The following is a 23284-nucleotide window of genomic DNA, read 5'->3' on the forward strand; positions in this document are numbered from 1 at the left end:
GTGAATGTTTACATGTTATGTGCAATTAAACCATGGCAACATCTAATGTTTGTCTAGTATTATTTTCAGCAGACTGTGTTTGTCTATTGTTGTGACTTAGATGAAGTTCAGAGCACATTTTATGACCAATTCATGCAAAACTCCATGTAATCCCAAGGGGTTCACATACTTTTTCTTGCAACTGTAGCTAGCTGAAGCATGAATTTCTTATCTGTAACTTTGCAATTATTACATTTGTAAATTAAATAATGATATGAATTATTTTTCTCCAAATTAAGAAAGTGAAGGGACCCAAAGTATAGATTAGTAAGGATTAAACCCATAAAAATCTGCAGCATCTCTCTCCTCTCTTTTCTTTCTTCTGTCTCTCTCCCTTTCCCTCCCCCCCTCCGTCTTTCTCTCTCTCACACACACAGACCCAATGCCATATGAATGTGTTTTTTTCAATCAAAAACAGCTAAACATATTTTGAGTTTTCTACATTAACAAACTTAATAATTTTGCTGCATAAAGAAGTCAGACTATGGTAAGAAATAGATGGAGAATGTTACAAGGGTTTATAGAATTGTGAAACCTGGGGCAGAGTTATCTATTGGAGAGTCAGTTTGGATAGTGGTCAAGTCATTATCCTAGAAACTGGGAAACCATGAGTTCTAGTCCCACCTTAGGCAAAGCAGATGGGTGAACCTGGGCTAGTTCTTTTCTCTCAGCCCTAGGAAGAAGGCAGTGGCAAACTACTTCTAAAAAACTTTGCTAAGAAATCAAGTCTCCAAGAATTGGACATTATTGGATGGAAAGAAAAAGAACATCTATGTTAGCATAAATTTGTATAGTCTGTGAAGTTGATTGTAATTTCTTTTGGTGCTACCAAATTATGTATCATAATTTTATTTATATATTTATAAATAAGGAAGTAAGTATTGCCTCCAATCTTTTGGTGAGCAGGGAATTTTGCCTGTCTATTGCTGTAAATAATGTTCACGATTTGGCAAATAATTAGCTGAAGTGAGTAAGGTGACTCAGTTTGGCATATAGAAAGACACAAGAGTCAAGCTTGTATATTTCCATATGCCGAAGAGAATTCTTTGATAAGCATCAATATTCATACCTCGGTAACTGACATTACACTGTTGCAAATCAGAGCAGTATAATTTCCTGTAATGCTTCCTAACATGACATAATTTAAATTGAGAGGCACCAGAAGCTCTCAAACAAATGGTGTCTATTTTCTAGTTTCTGATTTGAACTTAACTGCAGAATACTCTGTATATTGAAAAAAGGAGATGGATTCCATATTGTGGTCTGATTATGTTGTGCCCTCTAAGCTTGCTTACTATTCTCATTGCCTTGTAGGAATGGCAAGCATTGACAGCAGTGCCCCAGAAACCACCTCTGACAGTTCTCCCACGCTCAGTCGGCGCCCCCTGCGAGGGGGCTGGGCAACTACCTCCTGGGGCCGGGGACAGGACAGTGACAGCATCAGTAGTTCTTCCAGTGATTCCTTGGGTTCCTCTTCTTCCAGCGGAAGCCGGAGGGCCAGCGGAGGGGCACGCGCAAAGACTGTGGAGGTTGGGAGGTGGGTGCTGCTGCTCATCTAGAATTGTGCATTTATGGGACAAACATTTCCTGGCTCTGACCTGCATTTGGTCTAAGAAAGAGTCTCCAAAGCAGCAAGAGACTCAGTCAGAAATTGCAGCCTTGTTATCTTTTGGAGAATATCTCAAGAATATTTTATTTGGGTTCTACTTCAACTTGTTCCATGGCTCTTTTATTTTTCTTTCTTCAGATACAAGGGCAGGCGACCGGAGAGCCATGCCCCCCATGTCCCAAATCAGCCCTCGGAGGCAGCTGCTCACTTCTATTTTGAGTTGGCCAAGACAGTTCTCATTAAGGCTGGGGGAAACAGCAGCACCTCCATTTTCACCCATCCGTCTTCTAGTGGTGGCCATCAAGGGCCTCATCGCAACCTTCACCTCTGCGCCTTTGAGATTGGACTCTATGCATTGGGGCTACACAACTTTGTCTCACCAAACTGGCTCTCTCGGACTTACTCCTCTCATGTCTCTTGGATCACAGGTGGGGATAGTATCTGCATGAGCTTTTCCACATAACGTACCTGTCTCATTTTTAAGACGCCCATAATTGAAAACCCTCCCAAGTGGTTTCCTACTATAACCAGTGGTTCTCTGGAAGTCTTATCAGTACTTTCCTAGCACAATTTGTACAACACAGGAAGGGCTGCAGAGTGGGAAAAGTAACAGCTATTATAATCCACTTTTGATCCTTTTGCTGGAGAATTCTGGGAGTTCAAGTCTTAAAGTTGCCAAGTTTGGGGACCTCTGATCTATTGTGAAAAAGATTAGTGTGAGCGATGGGGATAATGAATTTGCATAGGATCACCATATAAACATGTGGAAGCGTGCACTCCTCCAAAGACAAATAATAACTCTGAATCACCCTGAATCTTGTTGAATATCTGTTCAAAATCTGATTTTTGTTAGTCTTTAGAAACAAGTCCTGTGTAGTCAAATAAAAACAGCTTTGAGTTTGAGCAATCACAGTTTGTAAAGCTTTAGCTCTTTCTGTCCTAATGAAGACATTTGGTCGATAACAATGTTTCTTAACCTTTTTTGCCCATGGTCTCCTTCTGATTTTTTTCTCCTGCGGCCTCCCTCTTTAGCTCCCGTTACTGCATTCAGGATAATAACTGATGTGTTTTTCCAACAAAGCAATAACACTTGTTTTTCTGTAGCCCCCTTAGTGTGTGCAGTGCTCCCCTGTTAGATGCTTTTCATAAGTGGGACCCTTGAGATATCCTAGGGCCACCAGGGCCATAGGCCTCTCCCCCCAGCCTTTGAGAATTGCTCATCTAGAAGATGCTTAGATATTAATATTATCTTGATTCTAACATGAATAATTACAATTTGCTCTTAACAAAACTCAGGCAGCCAGCAAATTCGAAGAAAACACTGCTTCTAGAAAAGGGGAGGGTTTGGGGTTTTTGTTTTGTTTTTGTTTTTTTGCCATTACTGAAGTTGCTAGATTGACTTCCTGACCTGTGGCAAGAGGCAGGATTTACTGGAGTTCCTGTCTCAAATAAGAATAAATACAGTGGCCAAGATTTTCCCTGGGAAAAGGTGGCTGAATGGACAGGCATGAGCCCACTTTCTTTCCTCTTTCCGCATGTGGGTGAATATCATAGCTGAGAGCTGGTTAGATACATAGACAGCCTGGGCAGACTTGAGCTTTCTTCCATATGGAGATGAATGTTGTGAAAACAGGCTTCTAACCTGCTACGCAACTTCTTGTGCAATGTGAGAAGCATTGTGATGTGTATGTTTGGTTAAATTGGAATAGCAAGAACGTACAGATATCACTTGCTATCTGGACACCAGAGAAATCAACTTTTGAAAACTCTCTTTCTTCCTATAATACATTTCTTAAGTCCCTGGGAGAGTTAACACTTTTTGTATCAGCTTTTCGTACTGAAAATCATGGTCTTAATTCAGTGACTGACTATTGCGTTTCAGCAACATACTATAGGAACTCTTTGGTGCATAAGGGGAGAGAAAAAGGTGGGCCTGATCTGCTCTAAATCAGTACGGTAGAAGTGGGCAATATAGCTACAAGTTTTAGGTGGGAGTGGTCAGGTACCTCATGTAGGAGATTGAATGGCAGAATTTGGTCAGGTGCAAGAAGTATATGCATGCATTCAGAGCTGTGGAATTTTGGCAACAGACACTGAGTTTTCCAGAGTCTGTAAAAAGGAAGCATATGGTAGCAGCAGGAAAATGGGCCATACATTGCCTATTTCTGGCCTCTATTCAGTCTGATTTGGTTCTTAATGCTGTCCAAGATGCTTTCCTTTGTAATGATGTAATAATTTAATTACTGGAAAGAATTAAAAGAGATTACTTAATATACAGACCTAATATATGACTATCTCTCTTCTGCTCTTTTCTCTGGGCTCTAGGGCAAGCCATGGAGATTGGCAGTGCAGCCTTGAACATCTTGGTGGAATGCTGGGATGGACACCTAACTCCCCCAGAAGTGGCATCGTTGGCTGACAGAGCTTCAAGAGCTCGGGATTCCAATATGGTGCGATCAGCTGCTGAATTGGCATTGAGTTGCTTGCCACATGCACATGCCTTGAACCCCAATGAGATTCAGAGAGCCCTGGTCCAGTGCAAAGAGCAGGTGAGCAAGTCAGATGTCTTTGATCCACTTCAGCACCTAGCAAATACAGGCATCAGCCTCGCTTTTTTATGGCATTGTGGAATAGGGCTGAAACATGGGCTACTGCGCTTCTTGAATAAACACATCGCTATGTTGTTGAGAGCTGATCTCCCGTTTTTCAGTTCTTTTGAGCTGCATCTCTCAAGAGTGAAATTATGACAGTCTAACAACTTCACTGTTGTGGCAAAATCCTTCCTCTGTTGTTTTATAAACTGAATTAAAACAAATAAGAAACAAGCAAGTTAGCCAAATACATAAAAATACTGAAGATAATAAACTGATTTTATATTAATTTTTCTTCAAAGCTTCTTGTGTAAAAGTAAATTGTTATAAATCCTGCAGAGCCATTTATTAGATCCTGAGACCTTGTTTGTGTGTTTATTTTCCAGAAATGGTATACAAATAGTCCTAGATTTACAGTAATTCAGTTAGTAATTGTTCAGAGTTATAGTGGTACTGAAAAAAGTGACTTAACAATGGTCCTCGTAATTAAAAAGTTTGCAGCATCCCCACAATCAACTGATCACAATTTGGGTGCTTGGCAACCGGCATTTATTTACAATGGTTGCAGCATCTCCAGGTCTTGATTTCCAACAAGCAAACTTAATGGGAGAAGCCAGATCACTTAACAACTGCACGATTCACTCAACAATTGCAATTATTTGCTTAGCAATTGTGGCAACAAATGTTGTAAAATTAAGTATGGTTCACTTAACAACCATCTTTCTTAAATAAACTGCAAATTCTGGTCCCTATTATGGTTGTAAATCAAGGACTACCATTTTGGAGCCATGAGCAGATTAATCATTTCCACCTCTACACTCTGTGCATAATTATTAGGCAAGTGAATATTTTAATCGTACCATCATTTTAAAGCATATTTCCACCTCCAAGCTGTATAAACTTGAATGCTTAGTGGATATAAGCATATCAAGTATGTGTATTTGTGTAATGTGGCCTAAGAAAATCAACAGCCTATATGTGCATAATTATTAGGCAGCTTCTTTTCCTCAGGAAAAATAGGCCAATAAAGAGATTTAACTGACTCTGAGAAGTCAAAAATTGTAAAAAGTCTTTCAGAGGGATGCAGCACTCTTGTTAAGATATTTGGGCGTGAAAACAGAACCATCAAATGTTTTGTTGCGAATAGTCAACAGGGTCACAAGAAACATGTTGAGAAAAAAAAAGATGCACATTAACTGCCAAAGATTTGAGAAGAATCAAATGTGAAGCTACCAGGAACTCATTATCTTCTAGTGCTGTCATATTCCAGAACTGCAACCTACCTGGAGTGCCCAGAGGTACAAGGTTTTCAGTGCTTAGAGACATGACCAAGGTAAGGAAGGCTGAAACCCTACCATCACTGAACAGGACACATAAGTTGAAACGGCAAGAATGAGCGAAGAAATATCTGAAAACAGATTTGTTGAAGGTTTCATGGACTGATGAGATGAGAGTGACTCTTGATGGACCAGATGGATGGGCCTCTGGCTGGATCTGTAACAGGCACAGAGGTCCATTTCAACTCAGATGTCAGCAAAATGGAGGAGGGGTACTGGTATGGGCTGGTATTATTAAAGATGAGCTAGTTGGACATTTTCGGGTTGAAGATGGACTCAAAGTCAACTCCCAAACGTACTCAGTTTTTAAAAGACACTTTCTTCAAGCAGTGGTACAGGAAAAAATCTGCATATTTCAAGAAGACTATGATTTTTATGCAGGACAATGCTCCATCGCAGACACTGAAGTATCCACTGTGTGGCTAGCCAGTAAAGGTCTTAAAGATGAAAGAACAATGACATGGCCTCCTTCTTTACCTGACCTACACCCTATTGAGAACTTGTGGGCCCTTCTTAAATGGGAGATTTACAGTGAAGGAAAATAGTTCACCTCTCTGAAGAGTGTCTGGGAGGCTGTGGTTGCTGCTGCACAAAAAGTTGATTGTCAATAGATCAAGAAACTGAGAGACTCTATGAATCGAAGTCTTATGACTGTTACTGAAAAGAAGGTGGCTATATTGGTCACTAGTTATTTTTGTGAATTGTCAGAAATGTTTATTTGTACATTTTGAGTTGTTTATTATTCTCAATTTAACAGATGAAAATAAACGAGTGATTTTTCATTTAGTTGCATAATACTTCTACACACTAATAGTTGCCCAATAATTGTGCACACATAGATATTCTCCTAAGAAAGCCAAAACCTCACCTTTACTTTCTTAAATATTCAGGTTTGAGGTTTATTAACATTTTGATTTGACCAAGAGCACTGTAGTTGCTCAATAATAAAATTTATCAGCCAAAATACAACTTGTCTAATAATTGTACATACTAATAATTGTCTTTAATAATTTCATGCAGATAACAAAATTGAGCATTCAGTTGTTTTATACTTCCATCCTTTGTTCAGCAGAATATTATACTAAAAATTCTCTTTTTCCTTCAGATTTTCATAATTGCAATATATTTTTAATTTGTAGGGACTAGTTATCATTGATTCATTTTGTTCAGCCAGAGGGCGAGGTAGCTGTTCCCTTTGCAATTCAGGAGCATGAAAGCCACATGCTGGTCTTTTCCATGCCTGCTTGTTTTGTACTGCTAATTTTGCTGCCTTGTAGTCCTTAGTTGTATTTCATTCTAATAGTTATTTCTAAATGGTCATTTCTGAAGGCTCCTATAAAAACCTTGAATCAATGTAGCTTTTGAATTTTCAGGATAATCTAATGTTGGAGAAGGCTTGCTTGGCTGTAGAAGAGGCAGCCAAAGGCGGTGGAGTTTATCCCGAAGTTCTGTTTGAGGTTGCTCACCAGTGGTACTGGTTGTATGAACAAACGGTTGGGGGAACTCTTGCCCAGAGGGAAGGAGCAACAGGCTGCAGTGCAAATGGAGCCCGGGCGTCGTGCGAAACAGTCCGTGGAATACCAGACGCTAGGGTGACATCGGAATCCGCTACAGTAACAGTGGCTGCTGCGGTGACAGCAGCAGCAACAGTAGTGCCTGTGATCTCAGTGGGGTCAACCATATACCAGCAGCACACTGTGGCAGGACCAGCAATGGCACACGCCCACACCCAAGGCCTGCACCCCTACACCACACTCCAGACCCACATTCCTTGCAATCCTCAATACATCGGCCATCCTCTTCAGCACATGCCACGGCCAGCAGTCTTCCCAGTGCCTGGTTCTGCTTATCCACAGGTAAGTTGTTTGTCTAGAATAAGTACTTTGACTGTGGCACATCGACTCATCAGTGCAGATGACAAGAACTAGGCAATGGCTGGGCAGAAATAGCATTTTACTTCTTTTCCAATTTGGGAGCAATTTTTTTGTTGTTCAAGGGAAGAAACGTTCTCCAACCATGTCTTAGGGGTGACCCCCTTAGCAGTAGTAGCAACTACACTGCTGAGAAAGTCTCCTGAGAGGAGTTTCCCTTGGGTGTCTTTGATATAATAAAAGGCTAAGGATCTGCAAGAGAGAGATTATTGTATAGTCATGTTGGTGCCCCATGGACAATCTCTAGAAGTAAACGTCACTTAATCTGTGTTTGGATGGATTGGCTAGGTTCATCTATCAATTGCTATCAGAATCTGCTTTCTTTTAATTGAGATTACGTCTCAAGTGGAACTCATTAATACCCTGATACTTTTTTTTTCTTCACAAGTAATTGGATTTAGCCCTACTTACCTAGAACGGTTATTATGTTTTGTCAGTGTTAACAAAAAGTCTTACATTTCTGAAATTACAACTTTCAAACTGTTGGCAAAGCTATGGTACAAAATTTTTATTTGATATTTTTGTACCGCTATGAAAATATGCTCAGTATGCTTCTTCCTGCAACTATGGATTATTTTCACAGGTAACCTGGTAAAGGTTTCCTAGGTAACACCCTAAAAAGAAACGTTACCTTTCTTTTTAAAATATTTTAGTTTGGATGTTTCCCCTTTCAGAACTCAAACAATATACAGGAGGTGGAATTGTGGGCATGCAAAGGGCTGTTTGCACCTGACAAACACATGGTCTTGCCTCTTTGGGAAGGAGCAGGCAACTCTATCCTGTTTTTCTACAGGGTGTCCACCCAGCGTTCATCGGGGCCCAGTACCCCTACTCAGTAACTACTCCGTCTTTGGCAGCAACTGCAGTGTCCTTCCCAGGTGTCCCTGTCCCTTCCATGACACAGATTGCTATGCACCCCTACCATGCTGAGACGGGGCTGTCACTGTCTTCCAATGTAGCAAGTGAGTATTCCTATGACAGGTAAAAAGACATTTTAGCAGGACTTTCTCTAATTGATTGTTACAATATTGCAATGCTGTAGTATGACATCCAGTGTAGAAACGTCTAATATTCAGTTTTCAATATCTATTCCTGTGACTACAACCAAAGAGAGTGTTCGTTAAATAATAGCAATAGCACTTAGACTTATATACCGCTTCAGAGTGCTTTTGCAGCCCTATCTGAGAGGTTTATAGAGTCAGCCTATTGCCCCCAACAATCTGGGTTCTTATTTTACCTACCTCGGAAGGATGGAAGGCTGAGTCAACCTTGAGCCTGGTGAGATTCAAACTGCCAAACTGCAGCTAGCAGTCAGCTGAAGTAGCTGCAGTGCTGTACTCTAATCACTGCTCCTCCTCAACTCAATAATAACGGTAAACTTTCACTATGTTGATGCCTTTTTCTTGGTGGTTTAGTTACAATTGTCAGATTTTCTCACAATGTCCTGAATCTTTGGGGGACGTATTTAGTTTCAGTTTAGAGTGTTGCAGTCTTAATTACAGAGTAGCTTCCATTGGCACTGTGGCTAATCACAAACTTTATACTTTGAAACTGGTCCATTTTATATTAGACTGCAGGTTGTCCAACATCCTTATAATTAAGTATAAAGTTAGGAAAGGGAGGGGATAAGCATGGTGCTGTGCTTAGGGGTGGGGAAAAAGGAGAGAAGACAAGTAGAATGAGCAGTAGGAGTATTTAAGCAAAGTATTGTGCTTTCATTGCAAAAAGGGAGGGATTTGCAGCTGGAAGCAGTTGTTGGAACCAGATGTTGCCTGGAACATGTCTGGTTCCAGAGACTTTGCACTAAGGCACCAAAGGTGTGAAGTGTAAAACGAGGAAAAAGGACAGTGTGCCTTATTCAGATCCTCAACCAGGCCCTATTCTCAAGAAGCAGTGCAGAATCAGAGGACAAAGTCTCTCACTTAATGATATGAAGGGACTTTGGGACCCACGCAGACAGTCCTCGGTACGTCCATTTGTTTAGCAAGTGTTCAAAGTTATGAGAGTGCTGAAAAACTGGACATACATCTGGTTCTTGAAGTTCTGATCATCAGTCCACATGATTAAAATTTGTTCTGGGCCATCACTTATGGCACCTCTCTGCCTATGGCACTTGCCCTCACCCCCTCACACTCACCCACAGCCCTTACTTACCTGCGACGCCTGCTGCTTCTCATTTAATGATCAGGATGACTCAAAGCAAATCACTTTGTGACAGAAATTCATATCCCAATTGCCATCATAACCCCAAGACTACCCGTGTTTATACCACAACCCAAGTTCGACTTTCCCATCCCATTCGCATTCATGTTTAGGAGATGTTCTAGAGAATTGATCTCTTTCCGTGAATTTCAGTTTCAGAGGTGACATTGAAGTGATGTTCCCATCACATTCCTGCTTTCAATAGCAGGAACAGAAACAATCCTCACAGCAGTTATAATTACCCTGATCCTAGGGATCTTGGACCTCATAGACCTTTTGTGATTAGATGCCTTATTTCTGTATCAGACTCCCCAAAATAGCCAGAAGTCCAAAAATGTTATCTGTCCTTGGCAAGTATCCAAAATGACTTTCGTAGGCTTTGCTGACTACTGATTGCCTATTTCATGTGGAAAGTCTGATTTGTGAAACCTTCAGACAAGAATGCTGCTTCTCTGTAGGCACAATCCCTCCCTTCCTCCCACCCTCTCTCTGACACACACAAATTTGTTTTTCTTGAAGGAGACATGCTCAAAACAAGATGATTTATCCCAAAGACAATACAAGTAACATACTTAAACATTTTTACTGCAATACAGAAAATTATTGCAAAAAATTAAAATATAGTGATTAAAATATAGCATTCCACAAGGGTGACTAATTGAAAGGATGTATAACAAATACCAGATGTCTGTGAACATGAAAGGCAGAACATCAGAGAGAGGCAATGCCAGCAATATATGGGGGAAAACTTTCTCCAAGAAAGGAAGTTATTTATACTTGATGATTTCTGTAGGCTAGATTTTAATTATCTGAAAAGATTGGAAAAATAGAAAGTTGAATAAGAACCCTACAATATGTGTATAAATTATTTTCTTACCTACTAGCATCTCCACTGTTGCACAGATAGATTATAGATAAGGGAACAAAACAAGAAAAAGCAGACTGAATTGCTTTAATTGGATTGATATTAAGTCCCATCAATATACTGGTGTTAATGCCAACTCAGATGTGAACAGAAATGTTTTTAAAGGCTATTAATAGCACATCTTCATTCCTGGGGAAGCAGTAAGCCACTTTCTAAACCTGTTTCAGATTAATGAAATGTTTTCAAAGTTGCTTCCCAGTGAAGACAAAATTCCAAAAAAAGTTGAAAAAGTTGATAATTATCATTTTAAGTTGTAGAAATATTTTAAGGTTTGATAAGAACTTTTGTGTTTATTGGTGAGTTGTAGTAAATAACTTGTCAACATTTATACATTTATAAATATTCTATAAATATGAAAGTAAATTTCACCATATGAGTCAAAAACAGTTTATATCTTGAAACTAAACTTGATCTTGGACATTATTCTTGGCATTGGTTTTGGGCAGAAATCTGCACTGTCACTTCAGCATTCAAAGTCCAGAATTGTGTTTAAATTCATTATTTTAATTTCTGTTTCTATTGTATCACCCTCATTTCCTCTGTGTATGAAGAATTGGTGATTTTTATACAAATTAATGAGTAAATTAGTAAAATTAAGCTACTTAGAAATCTTAGTGTCTTTTGTGTATTATAAGTTTGTTGTAAGCATGCTCAATCTCCTTTGTGTTACACAATAGATCTAATTGCTAAGTTAAAAGTTTGGTCAGGAAGTCTTTTACACCCCTTTCTATTCTGAACCAATTCATCTAGTCCATGAGTAAGTATTGAGTATAGGTTAAAGACCAGGACTGCTTCTTTGGATTTCTAGTTTTCGGTATTTTAGTGATACACAGAGAAATTGTTTGTATCCCAACGTTTACTTACTTAAATTGAACAAAATTCTATTTTGTTCCATAGAACAAAATTTCATTTAAGGCTTATTATCTGTCTTGGTTTGAAATTCCTGCTTTTTTGGTTTTATTTTAAATTACATTATCAACCAGGCACAACAACTGCAATTCTAGAGTTAAGCAGGCAGTTCCAAAAAGACTAATGTATAAAATTCAAAAAATGCAGAAATTGTTGTTATGATTTTATAACAAGGATCATCCTTAAATTCTACGGCAATATGTTCTTCACTGAACCATTAATGTTTCCTCAAACAACCCACAAATCTATAAATATCTCCTCCAAAGAATACATGTTCCATGTGCGTCAACAGAGTAACACATGGACATTGATTACTATAAGAGCTATACAGAAGGTCCTGTACACCTGGAATATCTCCCTTGGTATGTTTTCTCTCTTTTCCTATGGATAACCAAAGTCTTCAGCCTGCCATGGCTTCCTGATCTTTGCCTCTTCCCCTGAGATGTGGGTCTCAGTCTTCCTTTTTCTTGTCCTTCAGTAGTAAGAACTGGGCCTTCTATCTGCATTTGCCTGATGGCCTTACATTACTGAATTCCATGAGTTCCTATTTTCATCTATGTTGCCAGGTTGTCTTTCTTACTTTTTGATGTTGCAAGAATATGTCATGAGATGGTATCTGGAACACTACATAAAAACTGTGAGTGAATTAGCCTCCCCCTCTCATAAATTTCTGTATAATTAAACATGTACTAATAGACATTGTGCCTTGAGGATTTAACTATTCCATTTTTAAATAGAATGACATGTTAGCTATTGCAAATACTTGAAACCTTTTTAGAAGTACTTGTATAGAGAGGTGGAGTTCTATAATCCCCTGTGGGGAGCTGGAACATGGTCTATTTTGGTGTATTTTTTCCCTTTTGCCAATATTATGCAACAGGAGAGAGTACATAGAAAGGCTCAGCTGTTGGGAAACATCCAAAAAATTAGAGAACTAAGGCCACTTTTAGAGTGATCAGCCATACAGTGTTATAACCCGGTTTGTGTATTCTCTGCCACTACGTTTCCACCAGGTTAATTAACACTAATCCCTGACATGTATCCAGGCAGAGTATGACTGAAATCCTGCAGCTGATGTCTTTGATTTCTCCCCTTTATACGGTTGTTTCTTCTCTCCAGTAGGAAGTGTTCACGCAGGGTCTACTTTCCCAGCAATTCAAGGGACTTCCTTAACAAGCTTGTCTTCTCAGCCCAGTTCCCTTGTGACAGGGGGCTTTCCTTCTGAAGATGAACAACACAGCCAACCGGTCAGTCCTCAAGGATTGCACTACCTTCATTCTGCCTACCGAGTTGGTAAGGACAACAAACAGCGACACTTGGGTTGTTTTCGGCTGGCATTGAGAATATGAGTCAAGCGCATCCTATTAACAGCTACCTAGAAACGCTTGCCTGGTCTGCCATTTGTAGATGAAAGTTTAAATTCACTAGTTTAGGTTGGTGAGCAGATTACTGGTGAATAAATAATTCAGAAGAATGAGAAGAGACATAGGATTAATTATAGTTGCAGGAAACTGTATTTGTTAATAATATATTCATTGCAGAGGTGGGTTCCTACCAGTTTGCACCTATTTGGTAGAACCGGTTCGTCAAATCTACTGAACCAGTTAGAAGAGGTTCCACCAGTGGACCCAGAAAGCAGGCCACACCTACAGAAGAGGTTCCAAAATTTTTTGAAAGCACCACTGGTGGGTGTGTAATGTCCCACAGTTATCTACGCATTAATAATGATCTAGTAATATTTCCTTATACATTTTAAGGACCTTTCCTTACATAATTGATGTTTTCTTTCATACTTTTGGATTTCTAATTTCTGTTTCCGTTAGTTGGCAATTGTTAAAACCAATCCCACGTGAAAAAGTATTCAAAGCCTTCTTGATTTTAATTGTCAATTTATTTATTCCTGCACATTGTAATATTTATTCATTTACATATCTCTGTTTTTCCACCGTTGTGCAAACACAATTCCAGCAGCTGCTAACGTGTAAAATTAAATATATATTATACTCCCTTTCAAATAGCCAACAAAATATTTCTGGTTTTAATGCCATATCTTGCTTTACGATTGCTTCTAACCACTAACTTCTGAATAGCTACTTGGACCGATATAAGTACTAATTCATAATTTCATATCTGGTCACGTGGACAGCAAGCCACTCCCATCCAGTCACATGGGTGGCAAGCCACTCCCACAAAGGAGGCCACACCCACAGAGTAGGTTCCAACAATTTTTGAAACCCACCACTGATTCATTGATCCTGTAACTCTGGGAGACCAGAAAGCCAGTCTTAAATTGGGAATCATAGACCAAAGGGATTAGTTAGTGATCAGTGTATGTATTCTGGATTCAGGACATTAAAAATGCATCTTCCTTAGTTCTGAAAATTGTGGCTCTCTTGATTCACTGCTCTGGACATTGGCATTTCTCACTGTAATTGAACAATGATAAATATGGCCAACATCGTCCAGAATGCAGCAGCACAGGCAGGTATGAGGTACACCTCATCAGACTCCTGTAACATCATTGCTTCATGAATCACCACTTGTCTTCCAGGTGCAATTCAAGGTATTGCTTATTGCCTATAAAGCCTTTCATGACATTGGTTGTTTTTCTTCTGGTGATAGTGTATTCTTTTGGGTTCAGCTACACACTGTGTGCACAATTATTACGCAAGTTGTGTTTTGGAGGAAAAATTTTATTATTGAGCAACTACAGTGCTCTCGGTCAATCAAAAACGTTAATAAACCTCAAACCTGAATACTTAAGAAAGTAAAAGTGATGTTTTGGCTTTCTTAAAAGAACATCTATGTGTCAATAATTATTGGGCAACTATAAGTGTGCAGAATTATTATGCAAATGAATGAAAAACAAAAATTTTTCCATCTCACTCGTTTATTTGCATCTATTAAAGTGAGAATAATAAACAAACAATTCAAAACATACAAACAAACAGTTCTGACATTTAAAAAAAAACCAACCCAAAAAATATTGCATTATTTTTTCCTGAAACTTTTTCTTGGTCATATAGTTTTCTGTAGAATTCCTGAATTATTATTTTTTTATTCTCTTTTTGATTTTATAGAGCTCTCTTCTCATCTTGCAATTTGCTTATCAATTTCTTTTCTTTCTCCTTTTTCATCTTATAAGCTAACCACTTTCCTGGTTTATTGGCATTTAAAAAATGTTTTGCTCTTTTTATTTGTTGTGCCAATTCTTCTTTTTCCATTAAATTTAATTTGTGTTTTATTACTTCCATTTGAGTTTTAAAATTTCCTTTTTGCGGTTCTTTTTGTAGGTCAAATTCAAGTCTTTTGTACTCTTGTTCTAAGTGTCTTTTGACATTGTTTTGATAGCTAGCCTCCTAACATGCTTTTGCTGGGTCTATTCACTTTGAAGCAAAATTCCATTTCTTTTTCTATCGTTTTAATATCTTCTTCATCTTTTACTATAGATTGATTCAATATCCTTCTCACCTTTTTCTTTTGTCCCTTCCAACTCACCTTTATTGGGTTTTGAACAGAAATGATTCATTTCTATCTCTATCTCTGGCATGTTTGTGCTCAATTCCAGCGACATCCATATCATATCAACTCTGGATCATGATTAGTGTCTACTGAATAAAATGTATATTGATTTTTCTCTGGGTTTGTTTCTCTCCATGTATCCTGTATGCATGTTTCTTCTGCAAAGTCCTAGGAAGAATTTTCCTTACTTTTTTACCTATTTTGCTACTTTTTAGTGAAGCTTTGTATCAACAAGTGCATTAAAATCTCCTACATAGATATTCTCATAGTCCATTTCAATAATCTTCTTGTGTAATTTTTTGTAAAATTATTCTTGTTTGTTGTTTGGTGCATATATTACTATCAAGAGTATCTGTTTTTTGGTTTATTACAATTCCACCATCAAAATTCTCCCTTCATCTGTATAAATTTGTTTAGCATTAATTGTTTCCTTAATATATAAAACCACCTGTTTTTTGTTTTGTTTTCAAAGGGTTTCAGTATATTCACTATCTGTCTCCAAACAGCGAGGAAAAATAATTTTACAACAGTTGTTGTTTTGTCAGTTGTTGCAGGGAAACAGAAGTTAACAAAAGAAACACCACGGAGATTTGACCTGGGATGATGGTGCGCATGCCAGCAGAGGGTTCTGCATGCCACCTTTGGCACACATGCCATAGGTTCACCTTCAAGGATATAGGGTGTTGATCTCCTTAGGCCACATTTCACAAATACACATCACTTGATATGCTTATATCCACTAAGCATTCAGGTTTATACAGCTTGGAGGTGGAAATATGCTTTAAAATGATGGTACAATTGAAATATTCACTTGCCTAATAATCATGCTCACAGTGTATTGTATGGTTATTATCACTATACGCTGCTATTGATTTGGACCACCTTATAAATTTCTAAAAGGTAATTAATGTGGGAAGAAAGTTCTCATGGCAATCCTTTTAATCACCAGTACTAAAGAAAGCAAAAAGAGACTGGCCCTCATGCCAAATCTTTGTAGAGTCCCAAGGCTCTTCCTGTTTTAAAAGAAACAAACCAAAGCTCTGCTAAGGAGAGTGAAAGATGTAACTATTTAGCATGTGATGGCTTTTCTTTGCTACAAATTGTTCCACAGGTTGCTTCTCTAACCTTTTTCTATGGTGCAGAGAGCTTTAAAATTAATATTTAAATTTTAACAAGGTGAAGACCGCAAAGGTTGTTGGTTCAAACTGCTCTTTCTTGCCTGTGTGGGAAGTGTGAGCGAGGAAGCCCAAATTGAGGGTCCAATTTGCTCTCCCCTTCAGGGATGCTGGCACTGGAGATGCTTGGTCGCAGGGCTCACAATGACCACCCCAATAACTTCTCACGCAGCCCCCCCTACACAGAAGATGTGAAGTGGCTTCTCGGACTAGCGGCCAAATTAGGTAAGATCCACAGACATCCTGATGTAAAGGGGAGGGAACATGGATCTCAAGGTGGGGCTCCTGCCTGCATACAGCTAGAGTGTCTTATTTTATTGCCTAAAATTGCTAGTGCCAGTGATCCCTTGGTGAAAAGAAGCCAGTACAATTTAAGGATGCTCCTGGTATATTTTCCAGCTTGAAAGTTTCAATGTAAACAGTTGGCAATTGTTTATTTAAACATTATTTACGATACAGGTGTCTTAAAGTTAGAAAGAGAATTTAAAGCTTTGGACATCAAGCGCTCTCTATAGATCCTAGCCCATATTATTTTAATTGCCCATGGTTGAAAAATAAATGACAATAGATGTTATCCCTTTTTCTTGGATATAGTCTACCAAGATAGCTGCTGGTTTTGTTCTGCTCCTTACGGAAGAGGAACCCCTCCCTCTCTCACACACAAACACAAGCACGGGGACTTATTTCCTATGCCTTACATTCACAACAAATGCCTTTGCTCTTTGCAGGTGTGAACTACGTACATCAGTTTTGTGTTGGTGCAGCCAAGGGAGTCCTGAGTCCTTTTGTGCTGCAAGAGATCATTATGGAGTCCCTACAGAGACTCAACCCTGCCCATGTCCACAACCACTTGCGCACCCCTGCCTTTCATCAGTTGGTGCAGAGGTGCCAGCAGGCGTATATTCAGGTACACATGGGCTTAATGAAAAAGGTTGCTTGCTTCATGTCTGGAAAGCTTTGTGAACTGAAATGTGACCTCTTTTGGGAGAATGGAGCAATATGGCTGCTGTGAAACTAGTCAGATCCATTTTAAGCTGATTAAAGCATCAGTTTATTCATGTCTGTTTTCCAAACTTCCTATTCCTCTGAAGGACTACCAATTTTATGGGAAAAATTTGGACAGACAGTAAAGGTTATTCGTTGATTCCCTGAAAGACCTTTCATTTGGCTTTTCTTCTTCTTCCCCACAAAGTGGAATATGCAGTATTTTTCAGAGTATGACGCATCTAGCTTTTGGAGAGGAAAACAGGGGGGGGGGAATCTGTTTCTGCCTCCCAGCGATTTGCCTCCTTGCAACAAACAGCAAACAGTATATATAATATACACTGTTTGTAGTGTTACATTTCCGACTATACTTGTACAGATGCTGTTAAAATTGATGTGCTTTCTGGAAGTATAGTTATTCTCTGCTATTTAAAAGAAGATACAATACTGTGTTTCCCTGAAAATACGACAGGGTCTTATTTTCTTTTTACTTACAAAATATGGCCTTGGGCTTATTATAGGGGAGGGCTTATTGTTTTGGGGTTGCCGGGTGGTTGCTCCCTTGCGAACTGGCTCCCGAAGAGCGGGGCATAGCCTCAAGGGCGAAGCAGCCATGAGGTGACCAAGCTCACGAGCAACCGTCCGGCAAACCCCCTCTCCAGCTGGGCAGAGCACCATTCACTGATTGAGGGGGTATCCCTAAGGCGCCAAGCCATGTGGTGCTCTGCCCGCTCCCCAACTCCCGTGGCTTGGCACATTAGGGATACCCCCTAGATCAGTGCATGGAGCTCTGCTGGGCTAGTGAGCGCCTGTTCCGCCCGCAGCAGGCATGCCTCTTAGCCTCAACATGTCCAGGCCCAGCTCTCCCTGCAGCCACCGCTGCGGCGCTCTGAGCATAACGTCTTCTCCAGTTCCAAAGTCCCAAACTTGGCTGCCGAGTCTTCCAGCAGCGGCCGTTCTAAGAGTGCGCTCTATTGTTGTGGGCTGGCTGTTGGAAGACTCTGTTCGGAAGATTCTCTTACAGAGTCTTCCAGCAGCCAGCCCACAACCATAGAGCGCACTCCTAGAGCGGCCGCTGCTGGAAGACTCGGCAGCCAAGTTTGGGAGTTTGGAACCAAAGAAGATGTTATGCTTGGAGCGTGGCTGCTACTGCAAGGAGAGCTGGGCAACTCCCCCCTCCAGCCAGGCCGAATGCCACTCCCCAACCTAGCGGTATCCCGAAGGCAACAAGCAATTGAGCGTCTTTCTCCCCCCCAGCTCCTGCGGCTTGGCCCCTTCAGGATACCGTTATGCCAGTAAGTGATGCTCTGCCTGGCTGGAGGTGGGAGGGTGTCCAGGGGGTTTATTTTCGGGGGTGGGCTTATATTTTTGCCCACACGAAAAATGTGGCAAGGCTTTAGTTTCAGGACAGGATGTGTTTTTGGGGAAACACAGTAGTACTGGGCCTCTTCAGATCAAGCATTTATTTTAAAAAGCTTCATTTTGATAAGCTGTCTAGAACAATAATAAAGCACTTTAAAAAATAAGTCTAATAAAATATGAACATTCTATAGGCATTTATAGTTATTGACTTACCTTCTTGCAGCAAACAGCAAACAGCCTGATTAGCACAAGGAAAAAAAATCTGCTTCTGCCTCCTAGCAATTTGCCTTGTGGAGCAAACAACAAGTTTCACTTTCAGTTTAAGCATGGGACCCTCCCGATCATCAGCTGTTTCAGGCTGCAGGGATTGCTATAGCCTATTATAGCCTTTGCAAGCCCCTGTTTTCCCTGTTTGCTGCAAGGAGGTAAATTGCTGGGGGCAGAGGCCAAAAGGTGGGGATGGTGGGTGGGTGGGGCTACATTCAGTGTATGGCGCACCCAAATTTTCACCCTGTTTTTTTGGGGGGGAAAGGTGCCTTTTATACTCCGAAAAATACATTAAGTCTAAGAGTTATTGCTATTGTCTTAAAGAACAGCAAGGGGGCTGCAGTGGCTCACGTGGCAAGACGCTGGGCCTGCACACCGCTGAGGGCGGCGGCTCAATTCCTGTGAGGGAGTAAACCATGTAGGGACAAGAAAGGAGCTTCCCCTGATTGCCTATCGGCATTCAAGTGTCTCTGGGTAAAGATAGCTCCGCCTGAAAACATTCCTTTCACAGAGGCAGCCAGCCACCTCTGTGATCTCTGGCTAATACGTGCCATATGCTAAAGTAAATAAGTAAATTAAAATAAAAGGGCAGAACTTTTATTTTTCCCTCTCCTAGCTCTGCCTGTAACCCCTGATCTGAGAATCTAAATGGGATCTCCGGGGATACAGAGCTGTCATGGCCAATTCCTAGCTTTAGATTTCTGCTCACCCATTAATACTTTGGGATTTATTCATGATTGCTCACTATTTCTTCTTCTACCCAAGGTAATTATGAAACTAATGGTACAATTAGGAGGGACTGGATCACACTGAGCATTTTGGACAAGGGTGAGAGAAATGTTATGTAAAAGGAAGGTGATCCACTGAACTGTTTTTGGCATTTATCTACACAATAGGGGTAGATAGGTTTACTACAGTAATAAATCCATCTAGATTTGGGTTGGTAACTATGGCCCCCGTAGACAACAATTCCTAGGATTCTTGAGCCAGAGGCCATGGTTAGGGTTAGGTACTATTCAGGCACTATTTTTCCATCAGAAACTGTATTTCATCCCTGCTTTATCTTGGTTTTCCAAAGTACATCCATCATCGTCTGATCCATCTCACTCCAGCGGACTACGATGACTTTGTGAATGCCATTCGCAGCGCCCGAAGCGCCTTCTGCCTGACTCCTATGGGCATGATGCAGTTCAATGACATCCTTCAGAATCTGAAACGCAGCAAACAGACCAAGGATCTGTGGCAACGGGTCTCTCTGGAAATGACTACCTTCTCACCCTGATGCCCCACCTTGCATCCTTCCTTACGGGATCTTTTTAATTTTAGCTATTGGAAACCACTGATTCAATGTATTTCTACCATGACATTCCTCGTCCATGTGGCTGTGGCTGTGTTCTACTTCCCTTTCTCTCTTCCCCAGCAAGTAAAGGCAAGGAAGCCGTGTGCATGTGTGTGTGTGCGCGTGCGTATGTGTGGGTGAGAGAGAGGGGGAGCTGGCTGATCATTGGTCAACAGTTTTAGTCTTTTTCCTGTATAGGGATGTCTTTATAAATGAACATCATTTCTGCCTTTCTCTCTCTCTTACTGGGTGTGTATGCATGCATGTTAGGGGTAGGATCAAGCCTGTTTCTTTATAATATTTATTTTGGCATTTATAAATATGTATACTACTTTCTATATGGTTCTTAAAATTTCAGCCGTTACTGGGCCAGGAGAGGCAGAATTTGTTTCTGCTCATCCAACACTGTTCCTTCTTCCTTCCTGCCCCAGCAGGTCCCTCATCCACTACAGCTTACCTGTTTGGATGGCCAAAGGCACCATTGGAAGCATCTGGGTGCAGCAAGTACAAAACTGGCTGGTACGATTTCTTTGCTCTTAGATAGTGATCTGAGGGCCTCTTCATCAGACGACATAGGATATTCTACCCCAAATGGCTCCCAGTTGTACAGTCATGTTCCTTTGGATGAGATGTTAGCTCTCCTGTAATCAGTTTCTTACTCCTTGTTTCAGTTTCCCGATTAAAACCCTCATTTTCTTAGACTGACTCTTCTCCATATTTCTGTTTATCATGCTGACATCATAAAACAAAGAACTAAGAGTGCCTTAGAGTAGGAAGTTCTAACCTATTTTTGCAAAGGACTGAAAAAGTACCGAAACCTGGTCTTGTCCCAACGACCTTTGAACCACACAACCTCTCACCACAAAGTAATAAGGAAACTTGGTCTTCAAGATAAGGAAGATTCTCATTTGCCGCTAGTCCACAAGCAACTGATATTCAGGCATGTATCGCCCTGAAGATGGAGGTCCCATTCAGCTCTCATGGTTAATGGCTTTTGCTAGACACACATATATTATTAAATGCCCACAACTTCATCTGGTGGTAGTTAATCCAGTAAACTTGGTTATGCATTTTGTGAACACCAAATTTTGCCTGACTTCAATTTTTGCAGATCACTTTCCCTTGGTTCAGCCTAGCTTGGGGAAAGGCAAGATTTATTTACTTCATCCAGCTCATGTGGATTTTGTTAACCTTAAATTTCCTCATAGTTGTGTGTTACCTGATGTGAACTAGTCGATTATTAAATATATGGGGACTAATCATATTAACTATTTAATTAAATAGTTTAAATTTACATTTAAATAAAGTTAAATGAAATTTAATGTGTCTCGGCCTCAGCCACTTTTTAGCCCTCAATCTGAAAAAAGTGGTGTGCTAGTAACGTTGGACTTCCACTGATTAATTCTCAGCATTCTTTATATTACGTGATGCTAGTGTTTCATACTGTTTTTCACTAACTGGGAAATAAACTTTGCATCCTGAAGCTTGTTGGTTTCTTCCTCGGCTGTCATCTCTCTGCCAAATGGTTGGGCATTCTGATTTGTTTGAATCATGCAATTGTCGGCCATTGCTGACTTACTTTAAATGTGACTGTTCTATTGAAACAACAGTGTCTGATCTCAGTTTTTTAGTCCAGTCATTGTATTATTTAATGTCAGCCTGCAAAAAGTTTTTAAAGTTTCAATTTCTTCAAAAATACCTTATTTTTTAAAAAAATCACTGCCAAATCCTGACTCTTCCCTTTTGGGTTTTGAAAAAAATTACATACAATAAATGTCCCTGTAACAATGTTAATTAATTTCTTTGCCCTTGAAGGGGTTGTGGCAGTGAGAGCAGAGGAGTTGCTTGGAAGTTTCTCTATGCAGAGAACAAAGGGAGGAGAAGGAAGCTCTCGGTGACTGGCACAGAAAGAGAAGAATAAAAAAGCCAGGAATAAAGTAGAGGGCGAGAAGGCAGGTGGGCTCTTGTAGCAGAGGAGGAGGCCAGGGGATTGTCAGCAAGGCTGAAGACCAGGGGTTGAATGGTGGGTGATGGGCTGGGTAAATGACTCCATGGGAGTCCCATTTCAGAATTGGTCCTGAAGAATGTTACCTCCTTGATTTCAGTGAGATTCAAAGTCAGGATAGGGATGTTTATATTTTAGAGCAATGATCCCTCTTGAATTGTATGTTAGTGCAGTGTAGCTATCCCACATTCTTTTCTTTCCTATATGGTCCTTATTCAGGCTAATTCTTTGAAAGCTTTATTGTATTAGACATGATTGATGTTAATTGTGAATCTTGTGCACATGGCAGAAAAGAGTTACTGAGGCATCCCCACCTCGAGGCCTTTCCTGTCCAAGGAATGGTGCAAAAGCTGCCATCTTAATAAAGTTCATATTTACAGTTACTGGCTGGAGTTCTGCAAGTTGACAGAATACAGTCATTTCTATTTCAAATAGACCCTGTAAAATTAAAATTAGATAATGGTCCATATTAAATTTTACAGACAGTAAAAAGGTACCCACATTCAAGGATATAATTATTATACTAGTCCAATAAAAGTAACCATATGGAATAAATCAGAATTGCTGGATATTTTGCCAGATAGGGAGTCACAAAGCAGATCCTGTGTCTTTATAGAAAGCTCAAAGTAACAGGACTTGAGTAGCAACTTCTCCACAAAAGTCATTTAATTTCTACTGGCAGCTATTATTTTTTGTATTTGCCATTGAGAACAGCTATAAGCCATGTTGGTGCAGTGGTTAGAATGCAATATTGCAGGCTAATTCTGCTGACTGCCAGCTGTTTGAGTCTCACCAGCTCAAGATTGACTCAGCCTTCTATCCTTCTGAGGTTGGTAAAATGAGGACCCAGATTGTTGGGGGGCAGTATGCTGACTCTGTAAATCACTTAAGAGAGGGCTGTGAAGCACTGTGAAGCAGCATTAAGTGTTATTGCTATTGGGAGGATGTGGCTATTCTAATGTTATTGCTGTTTGGAATTTAAGGACAGTTATTTAATTTAAATACCTTGCCAGCCTAACAAAAGGGCTTGAATAAACACATTTAGCCAAATAAAGCTTTAATGCTGGGATGTGCACAATCCCTGGCA

At 40.1% G+C, this 23284-nt stretch overlaps 1 protein-coding gene across 5 annotated transcripts in view; it reads left to right on the forward strand.

Moving 5' to 3' along the window:
- Positions 1-21675, forward strand: part of ZSWIM8 (zinc finger SWIM-type containing 8) — an 87444-nt gene extending 65769 nt beyond the window's left edge. For 2 of the 5 annotated variants that reach the window (XM_014073496.2, XM_014073497.2), the window contains 9 exons: positions 1354-1576; positions 1787-2076; positions 3974-4197; positions 6950-7432; positions 8301-8469; positions 12663-12836; positions 16346-16465; positions 16969-17147; positions 19932-21675. In XM_014073496.2, the coding sequence (XP_013928971.1) occupies positions 1354-1576; positions 1787-2076; positions 3974-4197; positions 6950-7432; positions 8301-8469; positions 12663-12836; positions 16346-16465; positions 16969-17147; positions 19932-20135 (2066 nt within the window). In that variant the 3' untranslated portion in view covers positions 20136-21675. Of the gene's footprint in view, positions 1-1353; positions 1577-1786; positions 2077-3973; positions 4198-6949; positions 7433-8300; positions 8470-12021; positions 12181-12662; positions 12837-16345; positions 16466-16968; positions 17148-19931 lie in introns of those variants that run through there. The other 3 variants (XM_087702277.1, XR_015695154.1, XR_015695155.1) reach the window with 3 other exon arrangements.
- The last annotated feature ends 1609 nt before the right edge of the window (positions 21676-23284 follow it).

Source organism: Thamnophis sirtalis, unplaced genomic scaffold, assembly GCF_051295495.1.
Source record: "Thamnophis sirtalis isolate CommonGarterSnake01/CBP01778 unplaced genomic scaffold, rThaSir2_p1.2 scaffold_15, whole genome shotgun sequence".
NCBI lineage: Eukaryota > Metazoa > Chordata > Lepidosauria > Squamata > Natricidae > Thamnophis > Thamnophis sirtalis.